At 48.7% G+C, this 26,186-nt stretch overlaps 1 protein-coding gene across 2 annotated transcripts in view; it reads left to right on the top strand.

Annotated features, from left to right (window-relative positions):
• The window catches only part of CCNJL (cyclin J like), a 53,601-nt gene that overhangs the window by 9,931 nt on the left and 17,484 nt on the right, over positions 1-26,186 (top strand). For both annotated transcript variants that reach the window (XM_081826273.1, XM_081826272.1), the window contains exon 3: positions 17,705-17,918. In XM_081826273.1, the coding sequence (XP_081682399.1) occupies positions 17,705-17,918 (214 nt within the window). The remainder of the gene's footprint in view (positions 1-17,704; positions 17,919-26,186) is intronic.

Raw genomic sequence — 26,186 nt, 5'->3', positions numbered from 1 at the left:
CAAATTGGTGTCTCCTGGCTGTGTTTGAAAGGGATGGGAACCCAGGGTGGGAAAAGCACTGGAGGCTGGAGGGGAATGGGAAGGGAACTCTGAATATCTCCCAGGACCTGGGGAGCCCCATCTGCAGCAGGGAACCGGCCTGAGACGCATGTCAGGCTGGGAGAGTGCTGTTGAGGTAATCTCCCGCCCTGGCCAGAAAACTCCCAGTGCCCCCTCGGTGTGTTGCTCCCGACCCCAGGTGGCACTTCCTTAGAAACTGAATCCTTCCAGATTTGCATTGTCCGGAGGCATTGGCTCCCGTGGAGGTCACAGGAGCGGGCGAGGCAAGAGCCTGGGCGCTCTTTGGGTTACAGACAACCACACTGGTACCACGAACTACTCAGTCCAGAAATGACCATCCAGTGACTTGGGTGGGTGGGCTGGAGGAACAAGAATGGGAGGGGAGGGTCATTAGAAGAGAAGCACCAGGAACTAGATTCAATGACTGAAAGGAAAAGTTGGAAAGAACCTAAATGCCCATCAGAAGGGAATTGGTTTTGCTGTGGGGGACCCATTAGATGTGATGTTGTGGAAGACAGCTTGGCACATAATGACTGCCAATTTTTCTGGTCATTGTGAAAAACCCAGACAACTCAGAGCATGTCTGACTCTGGAGTGTACCTCAGTTTGTTTTCACTTTTTATGATAGAGATTTTTGAAGATACACAGAAGTAGAGAGAATAGTAAAATGAATCCCATGTACCCTCCACCGAGCTTAGTACCTATTTCATCTGTTCCCCAGAGAGCATATCATTTTACCTATAAATATCTGCTAACAGACTGTTTTTTAATGTAACAATCATGCCATTATCACACCTAACAAAATTAACAACAATTCATTAATATCTATTGTTGTCCAGTCCATGTTTAGTTTCTCCATGTGCTTCAAAAATAGTTGGTTTATTCAAAACATTATCCAGATAAAGTCCACATATTACATTTCTTAAAAAATTACTCTTGGGGGCGCCTGGGTGGCTCAGTCGATCGAGCGTCTGACTCTTGATTTCGGCTCAGGTCATGATCTCGGGGTTGTGCGATCAACCCCCGCATTGGGCTCTGCACTCAGTGGTGAGCCTGCTTGGGATTCTCTCTCCCTCTCCCAACCCCCTCCCCCAAAATAATCTTTTTTAAAAAAATTACTCTTAAGTTTTTCATTCCATGATGGTCTCCCTGCCCGCCCCCATTCCCTTAAAAACATTTTTTTTTTCCCATACTGTTGCCTTTTGGAGAAACCAGGTCATTTGTTCTGATAAATGTCCCCTACCCTTGATTTGGCCTGTTACTTCCTCATGGGATCATTTAACTTGAGTACATGGTTCACAATTTGTTTTCTATACTTCCCTGCTCTTGTGGGATTTTAATATGCTGTAACCTGCTGTTGAGCTGTCAGCTCAAACATCGCTTCCTCAGAGAAGCCTTCCCTGACTCCCAGACAAGGTCAGGCCTGGGCCCCTTGTTACCTTCTCAGACCACCCCATGTTATTCCTTCAGCGCTTAGCACGATTTGTAATTATACAGTTCTTAAAGGGAATATTCGATTTAGAACTGGCTTAACCCCTGTGAAGGGCAGGCCCGTGAGGGCAGGCTGGGGCTGTGTCTCTTCAGTTCCAGCAGAGTGACTACTGCACATCACGGACACCTTATCTGGAGTCCGTGCCCTACAGCCCACACGTTGCCTTCCTGGACTTCGCTGTTGAAACAGGCTTACGGGGTAGGTAAGCATGGCTCCCAGGAATCCATCCTGCTGGTAGAGAAAGGGCCTCTGAGAGCTTAAATGCTCAGCCAGGGCTTCCCTCTTAAGTGAGAGAGCTGGGCTTTAAAACCATGCGATCTGCTGGCCAGAGTCTGACTTAGGACAGGCAGGAGAATTGCAGCCAGCCTTGAAGTCAGTGATGGTGCAACATGAACTTGCCCTTGAGCGACATGAGAATGCGGGGGCTAGTGGTATAAAGCTGTTGGCTCTGAGTTCATATCTCTCGGTAGTCTCTCCTTTTGTGCTCACTTTCTGTTTTGAAATAATATCAAACTTACAGAAGAGTTGCCAGCACGGTACAGCAATCAGGAACATTTTAACACATTCACCTTATCGTTCTCTTCCATCTTTATTCGTTTTTTCTCTGGAACCGAGTTGCAGGCATCATACCCCATTATCCCTTAACACTTCAGGGTTTATTTTGCATTACTTTTGAGATTGACCATGAAGTGGTTTCTGGGGGCATTTTTGTCAGACCACTAGGAACATCTTCCCAGGTGTCGGGAACTTCCCTGGAGGCCTGTTTGGGGAGGAAGGGGTTTTAGCATTCTGGTGAGAAAGGAGGAAGCCTAGGGGCCACAGGCAACCTTTCTACACCGTGAGTCTGGGGAAGGCCGAATTCTGGCTTATTTCCGTGGACCATCTCCATGGCCTCATTGGCAGACAGCCTCTTTATCCAGCACTTACTGAGCCCCAAGTATAACCTGTAGACCTATGGGGGGCTCTGCCAGGGGAGTGTGGACTCAAGCACGATAGTCCACATTACTGTACATTAATGGGTGTTTGCTTGACAAACCTTCCCTTGACGATCCAAGTCCTCAGGCAACCCCCTCTAGTGTGTACTATAATTATCCCCATTTTACAGGTGAGACATCCTTAAGTTTAGGTAGTTAAATGACTTACCTAAGAAAGTGATGGAATATCTGATAGAGGCATGACCAGGAAACACTTTTCATACTGCTAAGAAGACGGCAAAGCCAGGATTTGAAGGCAGGCAGCCTGGCTCCAAAGCTCACATTGTTAACTGCTGTACAGATGGTGACACCTCGTTGCCTAGAGATGTGTGAACAGCTTCAAAGAGGAGGTGCGGTTTCTGCTGGGTTCAGAGGATAAGCAGAAGCTTGCTAGGCAGAGAGAGGTGTGGAGGAAGTTCATCTCCCAGGGCCCAGGGCAGTGTGTGATGGCCACTCGGGGACCTGCGAAGGGCGGTCTGGTGAGGAGGGGAGGGGAGGAGAGGGACCAGGAGCACTGGCTCTGGGGATGCGGGCCTCGCAGAGGTGTACGCATGTCCCGCGAGCGCGCGGAGTACTAGGAGGACAGAATGCTGGATCACTGGGAAATGGCCTTGGCCTTGGAGACCTCTGCCTTCAGCGTTGGTGGTGATCCAAAGAAATGGCATCTGAACTAGGGCAGAAAGTGGGGAGACTTGAGAGTTTTAGGAAATAGAGTCAAAGGACCAGTTAACAAAAGGAGGGAAGGGTTTCAAGTTTCTTACTGGTTGGAACAAAGTAATTTTCCATTGCTGAGCACGATTGGCTTTTTTCACAGTGAACATCGTTCTTAGAAAGCTCCTCCTAGCATGTGCTAGTTTCTGTTTCCTCTTTAAATACTTCCATTCACTTAAGGGAGTTGATGTGTATTGGGCGCCTATGATAGGCCAGGTGCTGTTAAATGCTTGGCGCACATTATCTCATTATTATCTCATTGATTATTAATGTTGCTTTAAAAAAAGACAAGTTGGGGCACCTGGGTGGCTCAGTCCGTTAAGCGTCTGCCTTCAGCTCAGGTCATGATCCCAGGGTCCTGGGATTGAACCCCGCATCAGGGAGCCAGCTTCTCCCTCTGCCTGCCGCTCCCCCTGCTTGTGCTCTCTCTCTCTCTGACACATGAATAAATAAAATTTTAAAAAGACAAGTTAATTGTCCTGACCAAGACACTGGCAGTTCTTAAACATCGGTGCGCGTTCATTCTCGCGTTCAACGTATATTTTTTAAAGCCCGCCACAAGCCAAGCACTGTGAGCTGCTGGGAGTAGAAGTGGTGAACACAACCAAGTTCTCTACCTTCATGGAGCATGTGGTCAAGCGTCAGGCTCAAACGAAGCGCACATAAAGCCCAGATGGGTGCCCAGCTGCGTCCCCAGGAAGTCTCAGAGAGTAAGGCTGGAAATGGGGAATGCAGTAGACCACGAGGGCTGCCTCAGACTGGAAACAGTAGAATTTTATTCTTTCACAGTTCTGGAGGCTAGAAGTTCAGAATCAAGGTGTCTGCAGCTCTGTGCTCCTTCCAGAGGTTCTCGGGGAGGATCCTTCCTTGCCTCTTCCTTGGTGCTCCTTGGCTTGTAGCTGCATTGGTCCTTTCTCAGTCTCCATATTCACCTGGTCTTCCTCCTGTATCCGTCTCTGCCTAGTCTTTCCTCTGTATGTCTTTGTGTCTCTGTTTTCTGTCCTCATGGGGACACCAGTCATTGGTTATGAGCCCCCCCCAATCCAGTACAACCTGTCGTCACTTGATCACATCTGTAAAGACCCTATTTCCCAAAAAAGGTCACATTCTGAGGTTGTGCGTAGATAGGGATTTTGGGGAGACGTTATCCAAGTCAGTACAGGGGGAAGCCTCCATTTTTCTGTGAATTCTCAGAAGATCCCAATGCCTGTGATCAGCTGACCACAGTGACAGAAACCCTGGACAGTAGATCAACGGGGGAATGGCGTCCCAGCAGAGCGACTCAGGGCTAGTGGTAGTGCTTACCCTGCTCACCTGTTTCAGGCTGGTAGGGCCAGGGTGCCCAGGAGGATCCATCAGAAGGAATCTGGAAATCAGGGACAGGATCTGGAAGTGTCACATGAAGAGCTGTTGAGGCCACCGCTTAGGAATGGTGACCCAGGAGGGAAGGTAGAGAGATCCAAGGGTTGGACCTGTTACAGAGAACTGCCCCTGCACCTAGATAATGGAGGGTGTGGGAGAATGAGGGGCACCCCCAGTTGAGAAGGTGTGAGGGATGTGGTCATATCCAGAAGCTGCCGAAATGAAGAACGAACCTAGGGGACACTTTATAAAAAGGCCACGAGTGTTGTGGGGGCGTTGGGAGGTCTCGGGGGCCGGAGTGGGAGAGGGACCACGGAGAGGTAGGCACACATGTCTTTGGCCACAGCTGGGTGCCCAGCAGCCATAGCCGGGCCTGTCACAGTCTGCTCTGGAGGGCAGAGGCTCTGGCTCCTGGGAATGAGACGGTGTGTCCGGAGCTGACCCTTTCCTGAGTTCAGAGGGCCCGTGAGAAATGCGATGGCTTGGCGTGACCTTTCTGTCTGCTGGCAGGAAGCTACAGGCCGGAGGTCAGCAGGAGGGGATGTCACTGGCTCTGTGTGCCCCGAGCCACCCTCTCGAGAGTGTTGAAATAGTTTTCTTGCAGAGATGTTGGTTCTTTACCGAAAATACCTCTCAGGGCTTTATGAAGCAATTGGGGCAGAGAGGGGAAGGAGAGTGATCCTCGGGCCTCACAGGGCCTCCTAGGTCAGTGGTGTGTACTCCTGAGGCCTCTGAAGAACCAGCCTACCCCCCTCCCCTTTCTTTTTCCCTTTCAATTTGCAAGTCTCCACTTCCTGTTGGTCACCTTGGTTACACATGGTGTTTCTTCCTGTCTTGCTACCCTTTGTTCTCAGGCAGACACGATCCCTCAAGCTATTTCCCAACCAGCTGGCCCAGTGCCTGGAGGCCCAGCCTCCCTAGGGAGGCAGTGGTTGGCAGCACTGAGGATGAGCATGGCGGGAAGCACAGAGGAGACCAGTGTGGTTTTCAGTCAGTGGCCGGTGTGGGAGAGCCCCTCAGCCCCGCTCTGACCTTGGCCATTTATGAAGTGGTTGTCACACTCAACGCAGCATCACACCCCAGGCCCAGCCAGTTCCTCTGATGTCCAGGTCCAGGATTTGCCACTAACCTGCAGTGTGGCCTCGGTTTTCTGGGTACCGACCAGTCCTGGGGTGGTACCACTGACTGGGCCCACCTCAACAGGGTGAGTGCTGGGATGGAGAGCCCAGATGGAGTTAACAGTTGTCCGTAGGGCAATAGCACAGTGAGAGACAGAAGTGGGGGGCGCACGTGTGTGCAGAGAATCAAGACTGTGTACATGCTCACACTTCTCTCTCAGTGGTGGGATTGCTAGTGAATTTAATTTTCTTTGTATTCATATCTGTGTTTTCTAAAATTTCTGTAGTAATAAGATATCTTACAATCGGTTAAAGATAACATCACTTTGGAAGGAAAACACAAACCTAAACTATCCCCTGGAAGCCACAAAACCGTGTTATGAGCATGAAGTCAGAAAGGCCAGATTCAGATCTATCACTTAATTAGCTAGGTGACCTTAAGCAAATTCCATCGCCTCTCTGAGCTGTCCTCGTCTGGAATACTGGGATGTTGATAATCCCCACCTTGTGGGCTTGTTGGAGGATGAGAGGACAGAATGCATGGGACACAGTATCTGGCAAATGAGATACATATGTATTTGAAATTATGTATGTAACACATGTATATAAAATGGAAGGTTGTATAGAACTCTTCATCACAATGGGTGATTCCAGATACTTGTGAAGACCAGAGAGGAGGTGTAAAAGCCTGGGGATGCTGAATTCTAGGGGAAAGAGAAAGCTCTGTCCTTGCCTTGGGGTGGCACGTGCCTCAGTCTACTCAGTAGCAGTAGATGGCTTCCAAGGAGGAATCAGGTGTTTGCAGAGGATCGGGAGTTGAGTTTCTATAGAATATATACAGGATATGTGTATATAATATCTGAGGTGGGGCAGTTGGCGGGTTGGTGGGGGGGGATTTAATTTGGAGTCGAGTCCCTAGACCCCTCAGGGCAGGGCACCCAGGGCTGCCTGGGTGAGCTGGCATCTGGAGCCTCTTGTGCTGCTCCTAGACTCCTAATGGCATGGCTGTGGGGAAATTCTTACCAGGGCAATTCTGCACGTGAAAGCAATGGTTTTTGATCTCAGCGAGCTTTTCAGTAAATCTCTCGGCTTAACATCATCAACTTATTGGGAGTTGAGCCAGGAATTTTCTCCGGAGTCTCACCTTGCAGATGCGTTGGGGTTTAATTTCCCCAGCACACCCATGCCCAGCTGCCAGCACCCTAAAGCACCATCTCCCAGAACGAGCTCTCTGGGATGTTGTTACTCTGCCCGCCACCCCCCACCCCTGCCCCGAAAGGGATGGTGGTAATGGTGATCTGTGGATAAACAGATTGAACCTAGAGTTTCCTAAAACTATGTTAAGTTTTTCCCTGAACAAATGTTTCAGGGCTTCCAGTGAGCTTTTAGGAAGGAACAAAGTAGTATGCAGTATATAGTATGGCCCACAGATCCCTCTTCTTCAGGGAGTGAACCTTGGGTCTGGGATGTCACGGAACACACATCGGGAAACACTGCCTTGGAAATGACTGAGTGTGGAGTGTGCATAATTTATCATTCTTGAAGTTCCCAGTCCCCTGTAAAACACTGCCTGCTTCCTCTGTGTTCACCCTCTGCTGCTATTGGGTAGACTGAGGCATGTGCCACCCCAAGGCAAGGACAGAGCTTTCTCTTTCTCCTAGAATTCAGCATCCTCAGGATCTTACACCACCTCTCTGGTCTTCAAGAGCATTTGGAATTGCACATTATGATCGTTTCATTCAATCTAAGATCAGGAGCAGATCATTTTTACTTACCTTTTCATTTCAAGTATTTGCCTTTGTCCATTAAGTATCGTTTTTATGTCAAGAATTGAGGTCACAGGGCGCCTGGGTGGCTCAGTTGGTTGGGCGACTGCCTTTGGCTCAGGTCATGATCCTGGAGTCCCTGGATCGAGTCCCGCGTCGGGCTCCCTGCTCGGCGGGGAGTCTGCTTCTCCCTCTGACCCTCCCCTCTCTCATGTGCTCTCTCTCATTCTCTCTCGCAAATAAATAAATAAATCTTTAAAAAAAAAAAAAAAAGGGGCGCCTGGGTGGCTCAGTTGGTTAAGCGACTGCCTTCGGCTCAGGTCATGATCCTGGAGTCCCGGGATCGAGTCCCGCGTCGGGCTCCCTGCTCGGCGGGGAGTCTGCTTCTCCCTCTGACCCTCCTCCCTCTCGTGCTCTCTGTCTCTCATTCTCTCTGTCTTAAATAAATAAATAAAAAATCTTTAAAAAAAAAATAAAAGAATTGAGGTCACAGAGCTGAACAAGATGAACCCATCCCTTTCCTCGTGATGTTTACAGTCGAGGAGTGAAGAAAGACACTAAAAGTAAATGGATGGAAGGACGGATGGACGGATGGATGGATGGATGGATGGAGAAAAGTTCTAGATGCTTGGGGAATATCTGATAGAGGCATGACCAGGAAACACTTTTCAGAAGTGACTTTTAAGCTAAGATCTGAAGGAAGAGTAGGTTAATGATGAGAAGTAAAACCATAAGGCAATTAGAAAACAACTCAGTGCAGGACACCAAGGGTTAAAATGAAGACTTCCCTTCCTCCCTTAATAGGAGAAACCAGGGGTGACTGGCTGAACTTTTACAGTGCATGTGACCTTCAAACTTCTCTGAGGTTAGCCTCAAAATGCCGGCAGAGCCTGTGTGTGAAGAACACAGGCTGAATTTTCTCCCCCATCTGTCCTGCAGCAGTGACAGGCCGGGGTCCCTGCCCAGCTGGATAAGGAGACTGGGGTGAGGCAGGGATGGCCACGGGCAGAGAAAGCATTCCCCCAGCTGGTGTTGGCTGAGGTCACATCTGTGTTCATCACGAAAAACACTCCATTCATTCAAACATTCATTCACTCATTCAGCAGATACTCATTAGCCCTTGCTGTGTGCCAGGTACCAGGGGTACATCTAAGACCTGGAGGGAAGAGTGACTCCCTCTCTCTGACAGAGGTCACATTCTGCAGGATGGAAGGAGGAGGACAGTTAATAAGCAAGCAAACCCTTTATTCGACAGCCACCGCACAGTGTGGGAAGACAGGCTGCTGTGGCAGGGAGGGCGGCCAGGGAAGGACCGGCACGGACACCGCAAGGAAGAAACGGCCCAAACATCCAGAATGGGGGTCTGATGGAGTCACGACACAACCGCACAATGACGAAACGCTCGGCGACCATTGAAAACATGGTTTCCAGTGCCATCTTGAAGGGGAAGTGGGGTACACTTGCAGATTATGGTCCCCTGTTGTGGACGTTTGCACAGAGAAAAACATCTGAAGAATCCATGTAAAACTTAACACGACTTCTCTGCACGAGGGATCAGAAGTGATATTTGTTATTTTTTTCTACTCTTGAAAATTTGTCAGTGAATATATAATTTATAACTAGTAAAAAGGAAAGAAAAAGATCACTACTTGTGGGTTGGACTTGGGTGGGATGTTGCATCTTGTGAGGACGAAGTGGGATATTTAGCATAGTGCTGGCATGGGGCATGTTCTTATGAAAGGGCTGATTTTCTCACAGTCATGATGTGGGATTGCCAGAGAATCCTTGGGGATACATTTTGAGCTGGACCTTAATACAGTGGGTATCTAGTCCCTCCCTCTTTTTCTTTTCAAACTGGAAATACAGTAATTAGAATGCAAACTGATTACACATTGAATGTTTTTTTTAAATTTCAGTCTTTTTTTTGGAAGTTATTTTTTAATTTGTTTTTAAAGGTTGTTGGACATACAATGTTATGTTAGGTTTCAGGTGTACAACATGGTCACTCGACAGTTCTATACATTAAGCTATGCTCACCATGATAGTTACCATCTGTCACCATACAACGTTATTATAGTATATTGACTATATTCCCCATGCTGTACTTTTCAGCCTCGAAACAATCTTTTTTTTTTTTTTAAGATTTTATTTATTTGACAGAGACACGGCGAGAGAGGGAACACAAGCAGGGGGAGAGGGACAGGGATAAGCAGACTCCCAGCTGAGCAGGGAGCCCGATGCGGGGCTGATCCCAGGACCCTGGGATCATGACCCGAGCCGAAGGCAGATGCTTAACGAATAAGCCACCCAGGCGCCTACAATCTTCTTTTATTGACGTAACATTATATTAGTTTCAGGTGTACAACATAAGGATCGAGTATTTGTATATATTGGGAAATGATCACCCCAATAAGTGTCGTTAGCATTTGACACTTAACATAGTTACTTTTTTTTTCTTGTGATGAGGACTTTTAAGATTGACTCTCTTAGCAACTTTCAGATGTACAAGACAGAATTACTAACTGTAGTCACCATGCTGTACATTACATCTCCAGGATTTATTTACCTTATACTTGTAAGTTTGTACCTTTTGACCATCTTCACCCATTTCGCCCATCTCCCACCCCCTCGCCTGTGGCAACCACCAATCTATTCTGAGTTTGGAATTTTTTTTTTTTACTTCGAGTGTTTTTTAAAAATCCCAAGTGTTGAAAGCATGAAAATAAAAATCACACAAGATCTGAGCCGTCCAAGATACCGCTGTGAACATTTTGTTGTATATCTAATAGTTTTTTCTTGTTCTTTGTTACTATTTTTATTTTTTTCATTATTACTTTTTTTTTTAAGATTTTATTTATTTATTTGAGAGAGAGACTGAGAGAGAGAGAGCATGAGAGGGGGGAGGGTCGGGAGGGTCAGAGGGAGAAGCAGACTCCCTGCTGAGCAGGGAGCCCGATGCGGGACTCGATCCCGGGACTCCAGGATCATGACCTGAGCCGAAGGCAGTCGCTTAACCAACTGAGCCACCCAGGCGCCCCATTATTACTATTTTTAAAAACCAAAATAAACTATTTTGGTAACAGAGGCAGTTTTTTGTAAGGTGGATTCCACCCCGCACCTGAACTCCTCACGGCCACCTGTCCCTGGCCCCAGCCTGCTCATTTCTAGGTGTAGCTGAGGAATGCGTGCTCTCCTGTTGGGCTCAGGGGATAGAGGGCCCGCGGCTTGGGAGGGAGAGTTTCTGGAAGCCTCTGCCTGTCCCGATGCCCCTCTTCGTCTGTGCCCTGCCCCCACCCTCTCTGCTGGCCACAGCAATGTTGCCCCTGCCCTCCTGAGCAAGGTCACTCTGCCTGGCCCGGTTCCTGCCCCTTTCCTCCCACACTGGCAGCCGAGTGCCTGCCTAATCCGGGAGGGCTTTACAGGCCGCCCCTCTCAGGCTGCTCTTTTGTTTCTGGAATCCAGGCCCCTCGATAGGAGGGGCTGGCTTCAGGCACTGCCGCTGTGGCCTTTAAGCTGACTTAGGTCAAAAGTGCTTGGGGAGGAATGCGGATCTTTAGAGCAAAGCCCTTGGAATGAAGGCCTTTCCCCCCCTAATTGGGTTAGGGAAGGAATCAGCTGGGCTCTCAAACTAAACAGGGGAGGCATGCTGGCGTCCCACACTGTTGTTCATCTGCCAAGGAATCGCCCTTCTCGGCACCAGAAGCTGAGGCTGAGAGCCCCTGATTCCACTTGGCTTGGGGGTTCTCTGGAAGACCTGGGATGGGCGGGTTGGTTTCCTTTCCTGCAGAGGCACTCAGGCCCAGCTGTAAACCCTCAAGTCTAAAGCTGCATTCCACCCGACAGAACAGGTTCCTTAGAGAGTCCAAAGAGCTTTTCACAGAGGCAGATAAGCTCCGTTTATCTGAAGTTTGATTGCCTAGCTTGAGGAAAAGGTCCACTAAAGCTTGTGGATTGCTGTTAAGTGCCACATACTTTACAGTTGTGGCAGTGTGCCCGCCCCCCCCATTTTTTAGGATGAGGGCACTGGGGTTCAGAACTCACATGCCCAAGGTTAATAAATAGTGGAGTTGTGCCAGGCTGCTCCCCAATATGTGGGGAGAGAAGTGTATTTGGTGCAGGGAAGCGTATTACTGTATTCATTCTTTTTCTCTTTTTTTAAGACTATTTGTTAGAGCAGTGTGAGGTTCACAGCAGTATTGAGCAGAAGGTACAGAGGTGTTCCATGTACCACCTGCCCCCACACAGGCACAGCCTCCCCCATACCCACATGCCCCACCAGAGTGGTACATTTGTTATAGTCGGTGAACCTCAGTGACACACCATTGTCACTTAAAGTTTATGGTCCACATTCGGGTTCCGTCTTGGTGTTGTACATCCTGTGGGTTTGGACAAATGTATAATGACATGTATCCACCATCATAATATGATACAGAGTAGTTTCGTTGCCCTGAAAACCCTCTGTGCTTGGCCTGTTCTGTCCCTCACCCCCCCAGCCCCCAGCAACCACTGCTCTTCTTACCCTCTCCATAGTTTTGCCTTTTCCAGAATGTCGTATAGTTGGAATCCTATGATATATAGCCTTTTCGGATCGGCGTCTTTCCCACAGTAATGTGCATTTAAGTTTTCGCCTGCCTTTTCCTGACTGTTCGTTCTTCTGAACTCGTGCCCATAGTTGCAGAGCAGCTGCCTCTGGGCCAGGGACGCCCTGGACTCCAGCAAATGGTACAGGCCCGACGGACCTGGCCCCCACCCTCAGGAGCAAGAGCTTAGCAGGAAGACACATAAATAAGTAAATATTTGGCCACGAAGAATAGCATGCTCTGAGAACCAGGGGGGACCTGATTTGGAATGGTGAGGGGTCAGAGGAAACCTCTCTTAGGAAAGGACATTTATTTATTTAGTTAGTTTAAAAGATTTTATTTATTTTATCTGTCAGAGAGAGAGCGAGCACAAGCAGGGGGAGCGGCAGGCAGAGGGAGAGGCGGGCTCCCCACTGAGCAGGGAGCCCGACTCAGGACTCGATCCCAGGACCCCGGGATCATGACCCGAGCCGAAGGCAGACGTTTAACCACCCGGGCGCCCCAGGAAAGGACATTTAAAGCAGGATGTGAGGAACGAGCAGAAGTGGGGATAAAGAGCCTCACAGGCCTAGCTTTCAGAATCCTGCCCGCTTTTGGCACCAGCCTCTTCTGGGAAGCCCTATCTGCTAATTCCTCCTTGGTGTGTATTGTTGCCTGTTCCAAAGGTCCATAGCTTTTTCTTTCTTTTCTTTTTTTTCTTTTATGCACGAATGGCTTCCTTTGAGAATCTGCTCAAGCCACTGGACCCTTTTCCCAGGAAAGTATACAAGACCTACAGTATGTTGCTCTGAGCTCTCTTCTCCCAGTTCACCCAAGAGAAAATTCCAGAAGCCATTAAGTTTGGCTGAGTTGAGCAGGGAGGGAAGTCAGGGCTTTGCATCTCTTCCTTGTTGTGTTTTGGGACTTTGAACTGCCTCGAGGAGGGCCGTGCTGCCAAGGGTCAATTGTCTGATTTCCAGCAGCGGCTGCCGACGGAAGCAAAGATCTGTGATTGTTGTTGCTTCTTGTCAAGAGCCTCCTAGCCCTCGGTTGAGAGGAAATACCCAAGTAGCCTGCAAGCTTGTGGGGGCTGCTGGGGGGTGAGAGGGAGGCTGCTGTTGGAGCTGTCTGGCCACAGTCCTGGAGGAGCCTGGCTGAGAGGTCTTCACGTGTGGCCATCCTGCCCATCTTGATGCCCAGCTCCGAGCCCTTCCGTGGTTCTCTGGTGCCCTCAGGGCAGGCTAGATATCTTAGCATGGCACACAGGATGGGACTGTGCCCAACCATCCCCACCTGCTCTGTCTAGGCACACCCTACCTGTCTGTCTGTTCCAAGTGCTGCAGATTCCCAGGGCGGAACACGTGTAGCTTTCTAAGTGCTGTTTTTGCTGCTGCGCTTCCTTCCTTCCTGCATCTTCAACAGGTCAATTCCTAGATGTCCTTCCAAATCTTGGCTGGATACATCTCTCCTCCTTGAAGTCCCCACTGACTGCTCCTTAATGCCGATAGGCTCAGGGCATTTGCTACTCACCACTACAGTTCAGTCCCTCCTTCTGCCCTGGTTCTCCCCCTCCCTGCCTTCATTCCTTCCACAACTGGTTATTGGGCACCTGACGATGTTCCCTATCACCCTAGGGTGGTGACAAAACAGTGAGGAGCCAAAGCAGACCCAAACCCTGCCCTCAAGGAGTTTGAAATCCCATGTTGGCCACATAAATTCATCAACGAAGATGAATAATACACAAAGAAGTCAAGTCTTTTTTTTAAGGAAATTAAACTAACGATAAATCTTTTCCATGATTTAACAAACAAAAAAATTGGGGAGCCTGGCTGGTTCAGTCGGTGGACCTTTCGACTCTTGATGTCCAGGTTGTGAGTTTGAGCCCCACATTGGGCATAGAGATTACTTAAAAGGAAGGGTTGAAAAAAAAGATACGTTGAAAGTCTTGTGGTCTCAGGTCTGTTGCAGGTTAAGTAACGCCTGGGGTCTCAGGACTTTTTCAAACTCAGTTTCTTTAGGTGTAAACATAAGGGAGAGGCAATAACTTACTCACCTAGGAGCACCTTCCATGAGCCAAACTCTAGGGTTACCAAGAGAGCTGTCCCGGCCTCGGGTCTCTGTGAGGGAAGGAGCCAGACGAGAAGAGATCCCCTGGCTTTCCTTTGTAGTGTTGATCACAGTTTGGACTTGTGTGATTGCCTTATCATTTGATTTCTAGCTCTCTCTTACTGGGCCATAAACTCCGTGAGAATGGGTGATGTGTCCATCTTATTCTTTTTACAACAGCTTTATTGAGATATAATTCATATGCCATAAAATTCACCCTTTTCAAGTATACAATTCAGTTGCCTTTAGTGCATGTAGAGTTGTGCAACCATCAACACTATCTAATTTCAGAATATTTTCATGATCCCAAAGAGAAAGCCCATATCCATTAGCAGTCACCCCCCATTAACCTCCACCCACCCCTAGCTCCCAGCAGCCACTAATGTACTTCATGTGTTTGTATGGGTTTGCCTATATTGGACATTTCATATAAATAGGACCCTCACAATATGTGGCCTTTTATGACTGGCTTTTCTTTGCATAGCATGTTTTTAAGGGTCATGTTCATGTTCTTTCTTCTTTATGGCCAAATAATATTGCATGGTATGGATATACTACATTTTCTTTATCCATTCATCAGCTGATGCACATTTGGGTTGTTTCCATTTGGAGGCTATTATTGATTCAAGCTAGCTGGGTCCGAGGACCCAGAAGAGGTCCCGCAGAGCCAGCCAAGAGGGTCCTGGGCTTCTCGCAGGATAGAAATCAAACATGAGCCAAGAGGAAGTGAGAGCAGTTTGTTGAAGACAGAGCAGATACAGACAGAGCATCTGGAAGACTCAGAAAGGAAAGGAGAGTGAATCTCCTCTGTGCTTGGGGCCTGGGGTTTTTATTGAGGATGGTGGTCTCGTGCAGTGTCTTCTCGGGCATCCAGGAACAAAGAGGAGTGTTTAGGTGTCCTCCGTAAGTCACTTATGCCCGGAGCCAGGGGTCTTGGTCACTCATTGGTCTTGGAAAACGTTCATGATGATCCTGCCCCATCACTCCTGAGATGTTATCTGTTGTGCTGAAAGACTCCAAAGAAATCATTAACTCCTTGACCTTTACAAGGAGGACGTTACTGTACCATAAGGTGTGGGGTGGGGGATAGGTCCTAGCAAGAAGAGAGGCAAGGGTCCCTTCAGTTTCCCTATCTCGTGTTGGATAATGCTGCGAGAAACATTCCTATGCATGTTTTTGTGTGGCCGTATGTTTTTAGTTTCTTCACATCCTGACCAACACTGGTTTATTTTCTGATTTTTGTTTATATAATGGCCATTGTACGGGTGTGAGGTGGTATCTCAAGGTGGTTCTGATTTGCATTTCGCTAGTGATTAAGTGTTGCACATCTTTTCGTGTGCTTATTGGCCATTTCTGTCGTCTTTGCAGAAATATCTGTTCAGTCCTTTGCCCATTTTTAAATTGGGTTGTCTTTTTATTGTTGAGTTGTAAGAGTTCTTTATATATTCTGGATACAGCCTCTTACTGATGCATGATTTCCAAACATTTTCTCCCAGTCTGTGGGATGTCTTTTCACTTTCTCGATGTTGTCTTTTGAAGCATGAAAGTTTTAAATTTTAAAGTCCAATTTAAGTATTTTTTTCTTTTGTTGCTTCTGCTATTGGTGTCATATCAAAGAAACCATTGCCTACGTCATAAAGATTTGCTTCTGTTTTCTTCTAAGAGTCTTAAAATCTTACCTTTAGGTCCGTGTCTGTCTTACTCTAGATTATATCTCCAGTGCCTGGAATAATGTCTGATACATAGAAGGTACTTGATACTTACTGAGTCAAATGAATGAATTAATATATCTTGAATGAGGGTGCCAAGGTGGCTCAGTCAGTTAAGTGTCTTCCCTTTGGCTTAGGTCATGATCCCAGGGTACCACGTCTCCCCGGGCTCTCCGCTCAGCGGGGAGTCTGCTTCTCTGCCCCTCCTCTGGCTCGCACGCACACTCTCTCCTGCTCACTCTCTGTCAAATAAATAAAATCTTTTAAAAAATAAACATTTAAAGAAGTATCTCTTGAATGATTGAATGAACAGATACCTCTTGTCCCAGGACTGTTGCTACCTGCGTAGAGCCCCAGGGCTAAGAAAGTGGGAGTATACCCCCCAGGGGCTCCAGTTTGTTTGAATCTCACCCCCAGTGAACCTGCCAGGAGGGAGCTCCCACAGTTCCTTTTCTGCCATCTCCTTCTTGCCCGTTTTCCCTCAGTTTTGCTTCTCTTTAGTTTCTCCACTTGACAAAATGTAGCTACGGCATTTCCTAAATAAATCGTGTCTGGCCTACTTTGGTGAAAATGCCAATAGGGTAGGTATATAAGAAAATTTTTCCTGTCACAAAAGTCTTGGTGGGTTTGATATTTCTCTTGTGGGCTTTTCTTGTGTCAGAGAAATACATTCAGAGAACATGGCAGTGTCCGAATGACAAAGTAAAAGTTGCCTCCTGGCGGGGAAGTATGTTTGGAATTTACTTCTAGAAGAAAAATGTGTACGTGCAAGCAGATAAAAATGAAAACTAAGGAATCTGGGGAAGGGTATTTTAGGAGTTCTTTGTACTATTATTTTATTTATTTATTTATTTTTTTTAAAGATTTTATTTATTTATTTGACAGAGAGAGACACAGCGAGAGAGGGAACACAAGCAGGGGGAGTGGGAGAGGGAGAAGCAGGCTTCCCGCAGAGCAGGGAGCCCGATGCGGGACTCGATCCCAGGACCCCGGGACCATGACCTGAGCCGAAGGCAGTCGCTTAACCAACTGAGCCACCCAGGCGCCCCTGTACTATTATTTTTTTTTTTTTTTAAAGATTTTATTTATTTATTTGACAGAGAGAGAGAACGAGAGAGGGAACACAAGCAGGGGGAGTGGGAGAGGGAGAAGCAGGCCTCCCGCGGAGCAGGGAGCCCGATGTGGGGCTCGATCCCAGGACCCTGGGATCATGACCTGAGCCGAAGGCAGACGCTTAACGACTGAGCCACCCAGGCGCCCTCCCTGTACTATTATTTTAAACAGCTTTTTGTACATTAAGTTTTTTTAAAATCATCTCTCACCGTCCCACCCACAGAGGGAATTAAGCCAGGGACCCTGAGAGGTGCCTGTGTGCTGGGCGTTTACATTCCTTTTCCGTCTAATCCTCAGCTGTTGAGGAGGTGACAAAAGTGAAGGCAGGTGACCAGGCCGGCACAACTTGGTGGAGTAGTACAACCAGAATTTGGACGCTGGTCCCCACCCTCCAGGCCTGTACATATTCATCCTTTCCCCAGGGAAGGACTGGCATCTTGGGGGCCTGTTATCTCCGTCACCTGCCTCTGTCATTGTATCCTTGGCACATCACGAGCCTGTGCTCACCGAGGGCAGACGGGGGACAGTGCAGGAGTTTCTGGAATGGGGCGGTGGGTGGGGTGGGGGGGGGCTGCCATCCTGGGACTTGAAGGAAAACGGCCAGGGTATGGAGGGAATCGCTGCCCCTAACCAGCCAGCAGGCGGGCCCCCGTGTCTCGGCTTTCCTGGGGCATCCGAGGCTCTCAGGAGGCGGTGCTGACCCCCAACCCCCTTCTGTCCTGCCTGTCCCCCAGGAGCTGAAGCTGCCGGCCTTCCGAGCCCACTCCCCACTCTTGAAGAGCCGCCGGTTCTTTGTTGACATCCTGAGCCTGCTGAGCGGCCACTGCCAGCTCTGTCCCGCAGCCCGGCACCTGGCCGTCTACCTGCTGGACCACTTCCTCGACCGCTATAACATCACCGCCTCCAAGCAGCTGTACACCGTGGCCGTCTCCTGCCTCCTGCTCGCAAGTATGTGCACTCACCGCTTCCCGCTGCCCCCTCCCTGGAGCCGGGTGCTCCCGAGTCATTTCACGTTTCCGAGGTCTTTGCACGTCTTCTCTGTCCGCCCTTTGCTGAGAGCGAACTGTAGTGATAATAATCAACATTTTCTTTAGCGTCTGTAATGTACCAGGCTAAGCGATAAGGATTTTCGCGGCTTGATCTTAATCTACACAGTGACCCCAGGAGATGGATACCGTAGTCCCCCCCCATTTTACCGACGCACAGAGAGATTAAGAAGCTTGCCTTGGGTCGTCTAGCTTAGTAGATAGCAGCCAAGATTTGAGCCCAGCAAGGCATGGTGCCAAAACCTCTGAAGTCCATGTCACCTACTTCCTGGCATTGGGCCTCTGAGAGTGTGCTAGAAGGGAAACCTGAGCAACCACTGTTCTTAGAGCTGTTTAGAAATGGGACTGCTTGATTGGGGCCTAGCAGGACCCACTGTGTGGTCACCAGTCCTGAGCACTGGCCTCCTAGGGTTTGCATCTTCCAGCGAGGCCTCACAAAACGCGCAGCGTGGCTTTGACCATCCGTCCGTCTGCCTTGGGAGAGACGACCGCATGACTATGCTGCTCGAGTCGTGTGCTTAAAATACGGTTCTGTCCTGCCATCCTGCCTCTTAGAATCGCGCCCTGGTTTACCAGCAGTCTGAGGCTAGGGATCAGCTGTCAAGGTCCTGTCTCTCTGACCTCAAGCATCTTCGGCCAAGCCCCCTGCTGTCACAGAACTTCGCACATGCTGTCTTTTCTGCCTGGCGAGCTTCCCTACTCCACCCCGCCTGTGTGGTCCTCGTTAAATGTCACTCGGGCCCCGCATCCTGGGCAGGTGGGATATCCCTGATACACGTTTCCATGGCATTGTGTACTTTTAATTAACACCCACCTCCCCTACGAAACAGTGAGTTTCAGGGAGGGTAGGGAGCCCAGTACATCATAAGACATCAAAAAAAAAATATATATATATATATATGTATTGGTGGAGTAAAGGAATGAATGGAGCTAGGGGTTCCTTCCGCGCTGGGCCCTGCGCTTCTCCAAGGTGCCCTGCCAAAGAGGGGTGATATGCAAAGTGGTCAGCTGTGGTCATGACCTTTCCTTGACATCTAGTGTTTTCTCCTTAGAATTCAGTCAGATTTGACATTCCCCTCCACAATATGTTATCGTCCTGTTTTATTATGTCGGCCCCTCCCCAGTCCCTGAGTCCCACGGGGGCCTCAAGAAGATAGTACCCATTTTCTCCTGTGGCTTTGTCTGCTCTTGGCATGCTGCCGTGAACCCTTCTAGAACGATCACCCAGTTCTAGAAGCATGGCTTTCGAGTTTTAAACACTCTGTATTGTTTTCTACCGTGGCACCATCCACTTGCTGTTATTTGTAATCCCTCTGAGTTTACAGCCTCCCAGTTTGTGATTTGCTCTACCTTGGGCCAGCTGGATTTGCCGTGTTCTACAGAGAAGGCAGTCTTGCTGGGTGGGAATCCCGCCTGCCTGTGACTTCAAAGTCCCAAAGCGACATGCCACTCTCTTCCATCTTGGGCTTACAAGACATCCCCATCAGCCTCAGCCGAGGGCAGAATGGGCATCGCGTTTCAGGCGGCCCAGGAGGAGTCTGCACCGTGGCCTTTGGCCCGCAGCTGTCTGTGATCTGTGGGCTGCATTGAGGCCGCATGGGGGCAGGGGACTTAGATTTCCATGGGGCCATGGAGGCTGTCCCCCAGCGTCTGTCTGGGGAGCTGGGACGTGAGGCGCACACTGGAGACTCCTTTGTGCTACTGCCGCCATGGTGGAGGGAAGGGAAGGGGGCCTTTCAGACGGAGAGGCAGATGCCCCCACCCACAAGTCTGAGGGTAGCAACCAGCCTGGGGCGGCAGGAACGGAGTTTTCAGGACACCTGCCATATGCTCAGAGGCCTCAGGAAAGAAAAGTTTCCATGACAGCCTGAAATCCTATTCATTGTTCCTTCCCCTCTCCCCAGCTGACTGTCGGCCACAAGGGGGGGGGCACCTTGCCTCAGGAAGCTTTGAGTTCTGCTAATTCAGTACCAAATAATTCCTCAATAAGACAGTTCTTGCCCCCTCCTTTCGGTTCTTCAGGTTTTAGAGCTGCTTCCAGATAAGGGCCTTGGCACAGATGGAACCTTCTCACCTTCGTAAGCCACCACGCCCCCATGCATAAATCAGGGGTCGGTCAAGGGGTCCTTGTCTACAGGCCAGTGGAAGGAGGTGGAAAGAGCAAGAGCTTATAGGTTGTTCCGTGGCGGACGTGTGGCAAAGCCACCCCATGGGCTTCCTATGACGGGGTTACCTGCATTTCCTATACAGGAGAGCATCCTAATCTAAATATAGTCTAGATAGAAATATAGTAGGGCCGCGCTCTCCGCTCTCTACTTCATCTTCTTTTTTTTTTTTTTAATTTATTTATTTTATTTTATTTTTTTTTAAAGATTTTATTTATTTATTCATGAGAGACAGAGAGAGAGAGAGAGGCAGAGGGAGAAGCAGGCTCCCAAGGAGCAGAGAGCCCGATGCGGGACTCGATCCCAGGACCCTGGGATCATGACCTGAGCCGAAGGCAGACGCTTAACCATCTGAGCCACCCAGGCGCCCCTCTTCTTCATCTTCTACAGCTTCCCTCCCCCTGTCTTTTTGTGGTTGTTGCTGTAGGTGCTTAATTAAAAGGGTAACTTGACAGCATGGAGACCGCACCCCTTCCAGGTGAGTTGGCTTTGATAGCATGCCTTTACTGACGTCCCAGCGGGGGCAGCTTTGCTACTGACCGGTCCCTCTCTGTGCGCCCAGCCCTGCGCCGAGCACTTAACAGTCACATCACGTGGAATCCTCCCAACCAGCTTACATGGTTGTGCTGTCATCTGCCCAGTCCAGAGGCTCAGAGAGGCTGAGTAACTGGCCTAGGGTCACACAGCTCACGGTTTTGTTTATTTTTATTTGCGGTAAAATTCATATCACAACGTGAAATATACCCCTTTAACCAATGTACAGCGTACAGCTTCATGGTGTTTAATACATTCACACTGTTGTGCAACCGTCCCCTCCCTCTAGTTCCAGAACATTTTCATCACCCCAAAAGGCACTCTTGTATCCATTAAGCAACCACTTCCCGCTCCTTCCCACTCCCAGCCCCTGGCAACCACTCGTTCCCGTCTCTATGGATTTGCCTATTCCGGATATTTTGTATGAAAGAGACACAACATGTGAGCTTTTGTGTCTGGTTTCTTTCACTTACCGTTTTCAAGGTTCATCCACGGGGTGATGAACACATCAGTACCGCATTCCTTGTTGTGGCTGTTGTATGGATCCACCACAAGTTGTTGATCCTTTTATCGGTTGTTGGACATTCAGGTTGTTTCTGCCTTTTGGCCGTGAGGATTGGTGCTGCTGTGAACATTCACTGCTGGCTTCGTGAGAGCACCTGCTCTCAGTTCTTTTAGGTATAAACCTAAGAGTGGAATGGCTGGTTGGAATGGGCTCTTCGGTGCTGAACTGTTGAAGGAGACTCTAGAGTTTTGCTTTAGCCCAGCTATTGCTGCTCAGAGATGACCGGGTGTTGAGTCCTTGGCCCTGGGGCCTGGAGCGGCCGGAGGCAGGGGATAGGGAGGGAGGGGCGCCTGGGTTAAGTTGGTTAAGCGTCTGACTCTTGATTTCAGCCCAGGTCATGATCCCAGCGTCGTGGGATGGAGCCCTGCCGGGGCTACGCGCTGAGTGTGGAGCCTGCTTAGGATTCTCTCTCTCCCTCTGCTCCCCTCCCCCTCCCATGTGTGCTCTCTCTCTCTAAAAAATTTTAAAAAGGAGAGAGGGTGGGAAAGAAAACCAGAAAGGCCAGAGGCATGACCAGGGTGGCCTTTTTGCTAGGGCAGCGTGGCCTTCAACGTAAGACATTACTATGATGATTAAAAAAAAAAAGTATGAGATACATTTTTATTGCTAAAAAAAATTTTGTATAAAAAAAAAATTGGTTTCCCGATCCCGTTGCCACAGTTTGGTGTGTATACTTCCAGACCCAGACTTATTTATGTGTTTTCATAATTGGGAAAATAAATCTATTTTTATTTACAAAGGAGAAAAAAATGAATCCTAGATTACACCCATATGAACTGCCCAGTAAACAAAATTGCAGGATTCCCCTCTTTTCCCCCCTTTTTCATTTTTTTCTCTCTCTATATATAACCCCAATTCCATCATACTTTCTCTTCTGGACCGTGAGCCCCATCCTGCCCCTAGCTGATTGCTTCTGGTACATGAAAGGCAGGAAAAGCTAAGGATGACAAGTCTGCTTCTTGGGGTAGAGTTCTGACTTTCAGGTTTTTGTAGGTGAGGCCAAGTCTTCTGCTACCCTTCATCTCAGCTCTCATCCTCCTCCCCAGGAGAGGGAAGCATCAAGCAGGAGGGTGGTCACGTGGCCTTTCTGCAAGGCACTGGTCCCCATGCAGGGCCGGATCCTTTAGCCCAGACTGAATCTGCCATGCAGTGCTGCGCGTACCTGGAGAAAGGCTCCTTTTCCTACTGTACGTTTTTATTTTATTTTTTTTTTGAAGACTTTATTATTTGAGAGAGAGAGAAAGCGTGCGCATGAGCAGGGGGAGGAGCAGAGGGAGAGGGAGACAGAATCTCCAGCAGACCCCACACACTGAGCGCAAAACTCAGCATGGGGCTCCATTCCCACGACCCTGAGATCATGACCCGAGCAGAAACCAAGAGTCAGACGCTTAACCTTCTGAGCCACCCAGGTGCCCCTCCCCTACAGATATTTTAACAGTGAGATTCAAAGAATAAAGTAAAAAACCTGTTGCCCATCCCACTCGCCAAAGATAGCTTCTGGCAGTACTTTCTTCTTTTCCCAAAATTGAGCTGGTGTATTTTCTAGAAATGTTCTGTGCATATAGAGACATAGGGTTAATCCTCACGATTAAAAGATGCTGTACTTGCAAATTTTCCTATCCACTAAAATTTATTTGTAACCTCAAAATCGGTATTCACAGAACTCTGGCGGTCATTCGCGGACATGTGCAGTCACCCCATGTGCACATTCCCAGCTGAGGTCAAACAAGGCAACGGTCTGCCTTCTTGTTTTCAGCTCTCCTACTTACAAACAAGGGTCTTTTTCTCAGTCTGTTTAGTGCCACATTTTCTCGTTTTTCTGCTTGTTGGTGGTTTTACTGTTTAAAACCGCCCTCAAGGGGCACCTGGGTGGCTCAGTGGGTTTAGCATCTGCCTTCGGCTCAGGTCATGATCGGTCCTGGGATCGAGTCCCACGTCGGGCTCCCTGCTCAGTGGGGAGCCTGCTTCTCCCTCTCCGTCTGCCTGCCGCTTTGCCTACTTGTGTGCTCCCTGTCAAATAAATAAATCTTTAAAAAATAAAAAAATAATAAAACCCTCAAGGGCCTCCTGGGTGGCTCAGTCAGTTGAGCGTACGACTGTTGATTTCAGCTCAGGTCATGATCTCAGGGTTGTGGGATCGAGCCCCTCCTTGGCTCCATCCTTAGCAAGGAGTCTGCTTCTCTCCTCTTTCTTCCTCTGCCCTCCCCCTGCACGAGTGCTCATGTGCTCTCCCTCTCTCCCCCTCCCCGCCGCCCTCTAAAATAAATAAGTAGATCTTTTTAAAATAAATAAATAAATAAATAAAAGGGCCCTCAAGCATCATGCTGTCTAGCGTTCCTGAACACAAGGCTGTGACGTGCCAAACAAAGGAAATCTGTGTGCTAGATAAGGTTTGTGCAGGTGTGAGTTGTAACGTGCTGGCTGTTGAGTTCGGTGATATTGAATCCAACAGTATATTGACCAGAAATACACAGGTTCTGTATTGATCGATGGATGAAAACGTAACCAGAGGCTCACAGGAACCTAACCCTGAACTTCCCCTAGGAGCATGGTTCTGTGTTTACTAGGGCAGTGTCCCCAGTGACTTTATCGAACACAGCTTCTGTGAATAACCAGAATCAACTGTGTGTTTACACAAGTGGGTTAATACCAAAAATGCTTTCTTTGTAGTGCATCAGGGAACATCTTTCCTGTCAGTCTGCAGGATTTGCCTTATGCTTTATCGATTGCAGAGTTCTCCGTATCATAAACACTGCCGTCTCTGTGATGACTCATTTAGATTGCCATCCATTTTTTTCCACTACTGTAAATAAACAGTATGACAACAACTATCATTTTCCCTATAACTTTGCCCATGTATGTGTGTCTGTGAGAAAAATGCCCTGCCGTGCAATTGCTTTGGTCAAAGGTGTGTGCGTTGTGTGCATTTAAGATTTTGATAGATAGCATTAAATTTCTTTGCAGAGGCTTTAACCAACAGATGATGAGATCCCTTTTTTTCTTAAATTGAGCTTAATTTGTGGGAGCCTTTGGAACCACGCTTCTCTACCTAAATAAACGAGGAGCAGTGTCGCTCCCCCATGCCGGCCCCTCATGGGTGTCTCCTTGTGACTTTTCTTCTGTGCTCCCAGCACGGAGTGCATTTGCATCCCACCTTTCTGACTTGTCCTGTCCAGGATGCCCAGATGAGAAGTGAGTTTCCCAGACCCAATTGATTTGAAAACTCTTTAAGTCAGAAATCAATAGCTTCATCTCTTAGTGAAGGTACAGGTAGAAGCCGTTGCCTGTCTAGGGCTTATGCTCTGGACCTCAGGAAATTCTAGGAGAGGCCCAGCCCATCTCTTTCCCAGTAAAACACCTTCACTCCCCTTCAGTCACCCCTGCATCCCTTCCTTTCCGCACCCCCCTGCTTTGATTACTTAGCAACTGCTGCTTCTGAGAAGCAGCTTCTCTGACAGCAGGGCAGGGGGTAGGATGGGGTCTGTCTGTTGGAGATCTGGAAACTTGAAAGCAGTCTTAATCCCTCCTGGTAGACAGGAGTGAAGGAAGGCCTGGGGAAGTTAAGCACACCAGCTATCCCCCAAACTGAGAATGCTTGAGATGCCTCTAGGGCACTAATTTAGCCAGCAGATGCGAAGGGGGCATTTTCCCAGGTGGCCTTTTCTTAGGGGTGTACTTTGGACAAAGCATGAGATTTATTTACAGGATTAAACCCAGATCTGCAAGGACAGAAATATGGCTGCCCCCCTGCAGGAGGTAATTTGTGTAAGGGGGGCTAGGAGGGGGGCTCCTGGGTGGCTCAGTCGGCTAAGCGTCTGCCTTCGGCTCAGGTCATGATCTCGAGGTCCTGGGATCGAGCCCCGCATCGGGCTCCCTGCTCAGCAAAGAGCCTGCTTCTCCCTCTCCCTCTGCCGCTCCCCCTGCTTGTGCTTTCTCTCTCAAATAAATAAATAAAATCTTTTAAAAAATACAAAATAAATTTAAAAATTAAAAAAAAAAACAACTTAAAAATAGGTGGCTAGGAGGAGTACTACCACATGGGTCTTCCGTTCGATGTGCGCACTTCACATGACAGTCGTTGATTATTTTCTCCAGAAAGCTGCTGCAACATCAATGGTGCCTCTTCTAATCAGTGGCATTTTGGTGGTGGCCACACAGCGCGGGGCGGACTGGAAAAAGTGGTCTGTCTCATGAGGGCCACACCAAGTACATCCGGGCTCGGGGCTCTGATGTTGTAGTGCAGTGAGCAAGGCCATGGTGATTTTCCATTTCCTGTTCCCATCTCTGCAGACTGGCAGGCTTAGAGCTATTTTCAGGGAAAGGATTTTGGGTGACGTGTCGGTCAGGAAGCTGGCTGGGCCGGAAACTCAGAAGTGTAGTTTGCTTTATAGCAAGTCTAGTGCTCAAGCCTGTTGGTCCAGGGCCTGGGGTTCTTGGATCCAAGTGGGGTTTTTGGGTGTGTGTGTGTGTGGCTGGGGAGAATAAGGGAGGAATCTTAAGATGCATGGGTTAGTTGGAGATGCAGTGTTCAGGAGTCCTTGACCCCCACGGGTGAGTCACTCAAAAAAAACATTTATTTGACCTCTACTGTACACCTGGGGAGGCGGTGGCAAACAGAAGGAATATCTCCAGTCCTTGTCACTGAAGATAATTCATTCCACACACACGTACCTACATGCGCTGAGCCTGGGAGATGGGGGTGGGGGGGCACAAAACAGATCAAGTCCCCGTCCTCATGTTGCTTATGATCTGGAGGCATCTCCCAAAGAAGCAGCCTTCAAGCCAGGGATTACCAGCAGGGCTCCCGGCACCTGTCCAGTGCAAGCTAGTGGCCCTTCTAAGAAAATCTAAGTGTCTTTACTGTCAGGAAAATAGGCTGGCCCACATCTTAGTGGGAGGATGACCA

Source organism: Leptonychotes weddellii, chromosome 7 (genome assembly GCF_054177405.1).
Source record: "Leptonychotes weddellii isolate Sample4059 chromosome 7, ASM5417740v2, whole genome shotgun sequence".
NCBI lineage: Eukaryota > Metazoa > Chordata > Mammalia > Carnivora > Phocidae > Leptonychotes > Leptonychotes weddellii.
The sequence above is the reverse complement of the archived record's forward strand: the minus strand, read 5'-3'. Positions and strand labels throughout refer to the sequence as shown.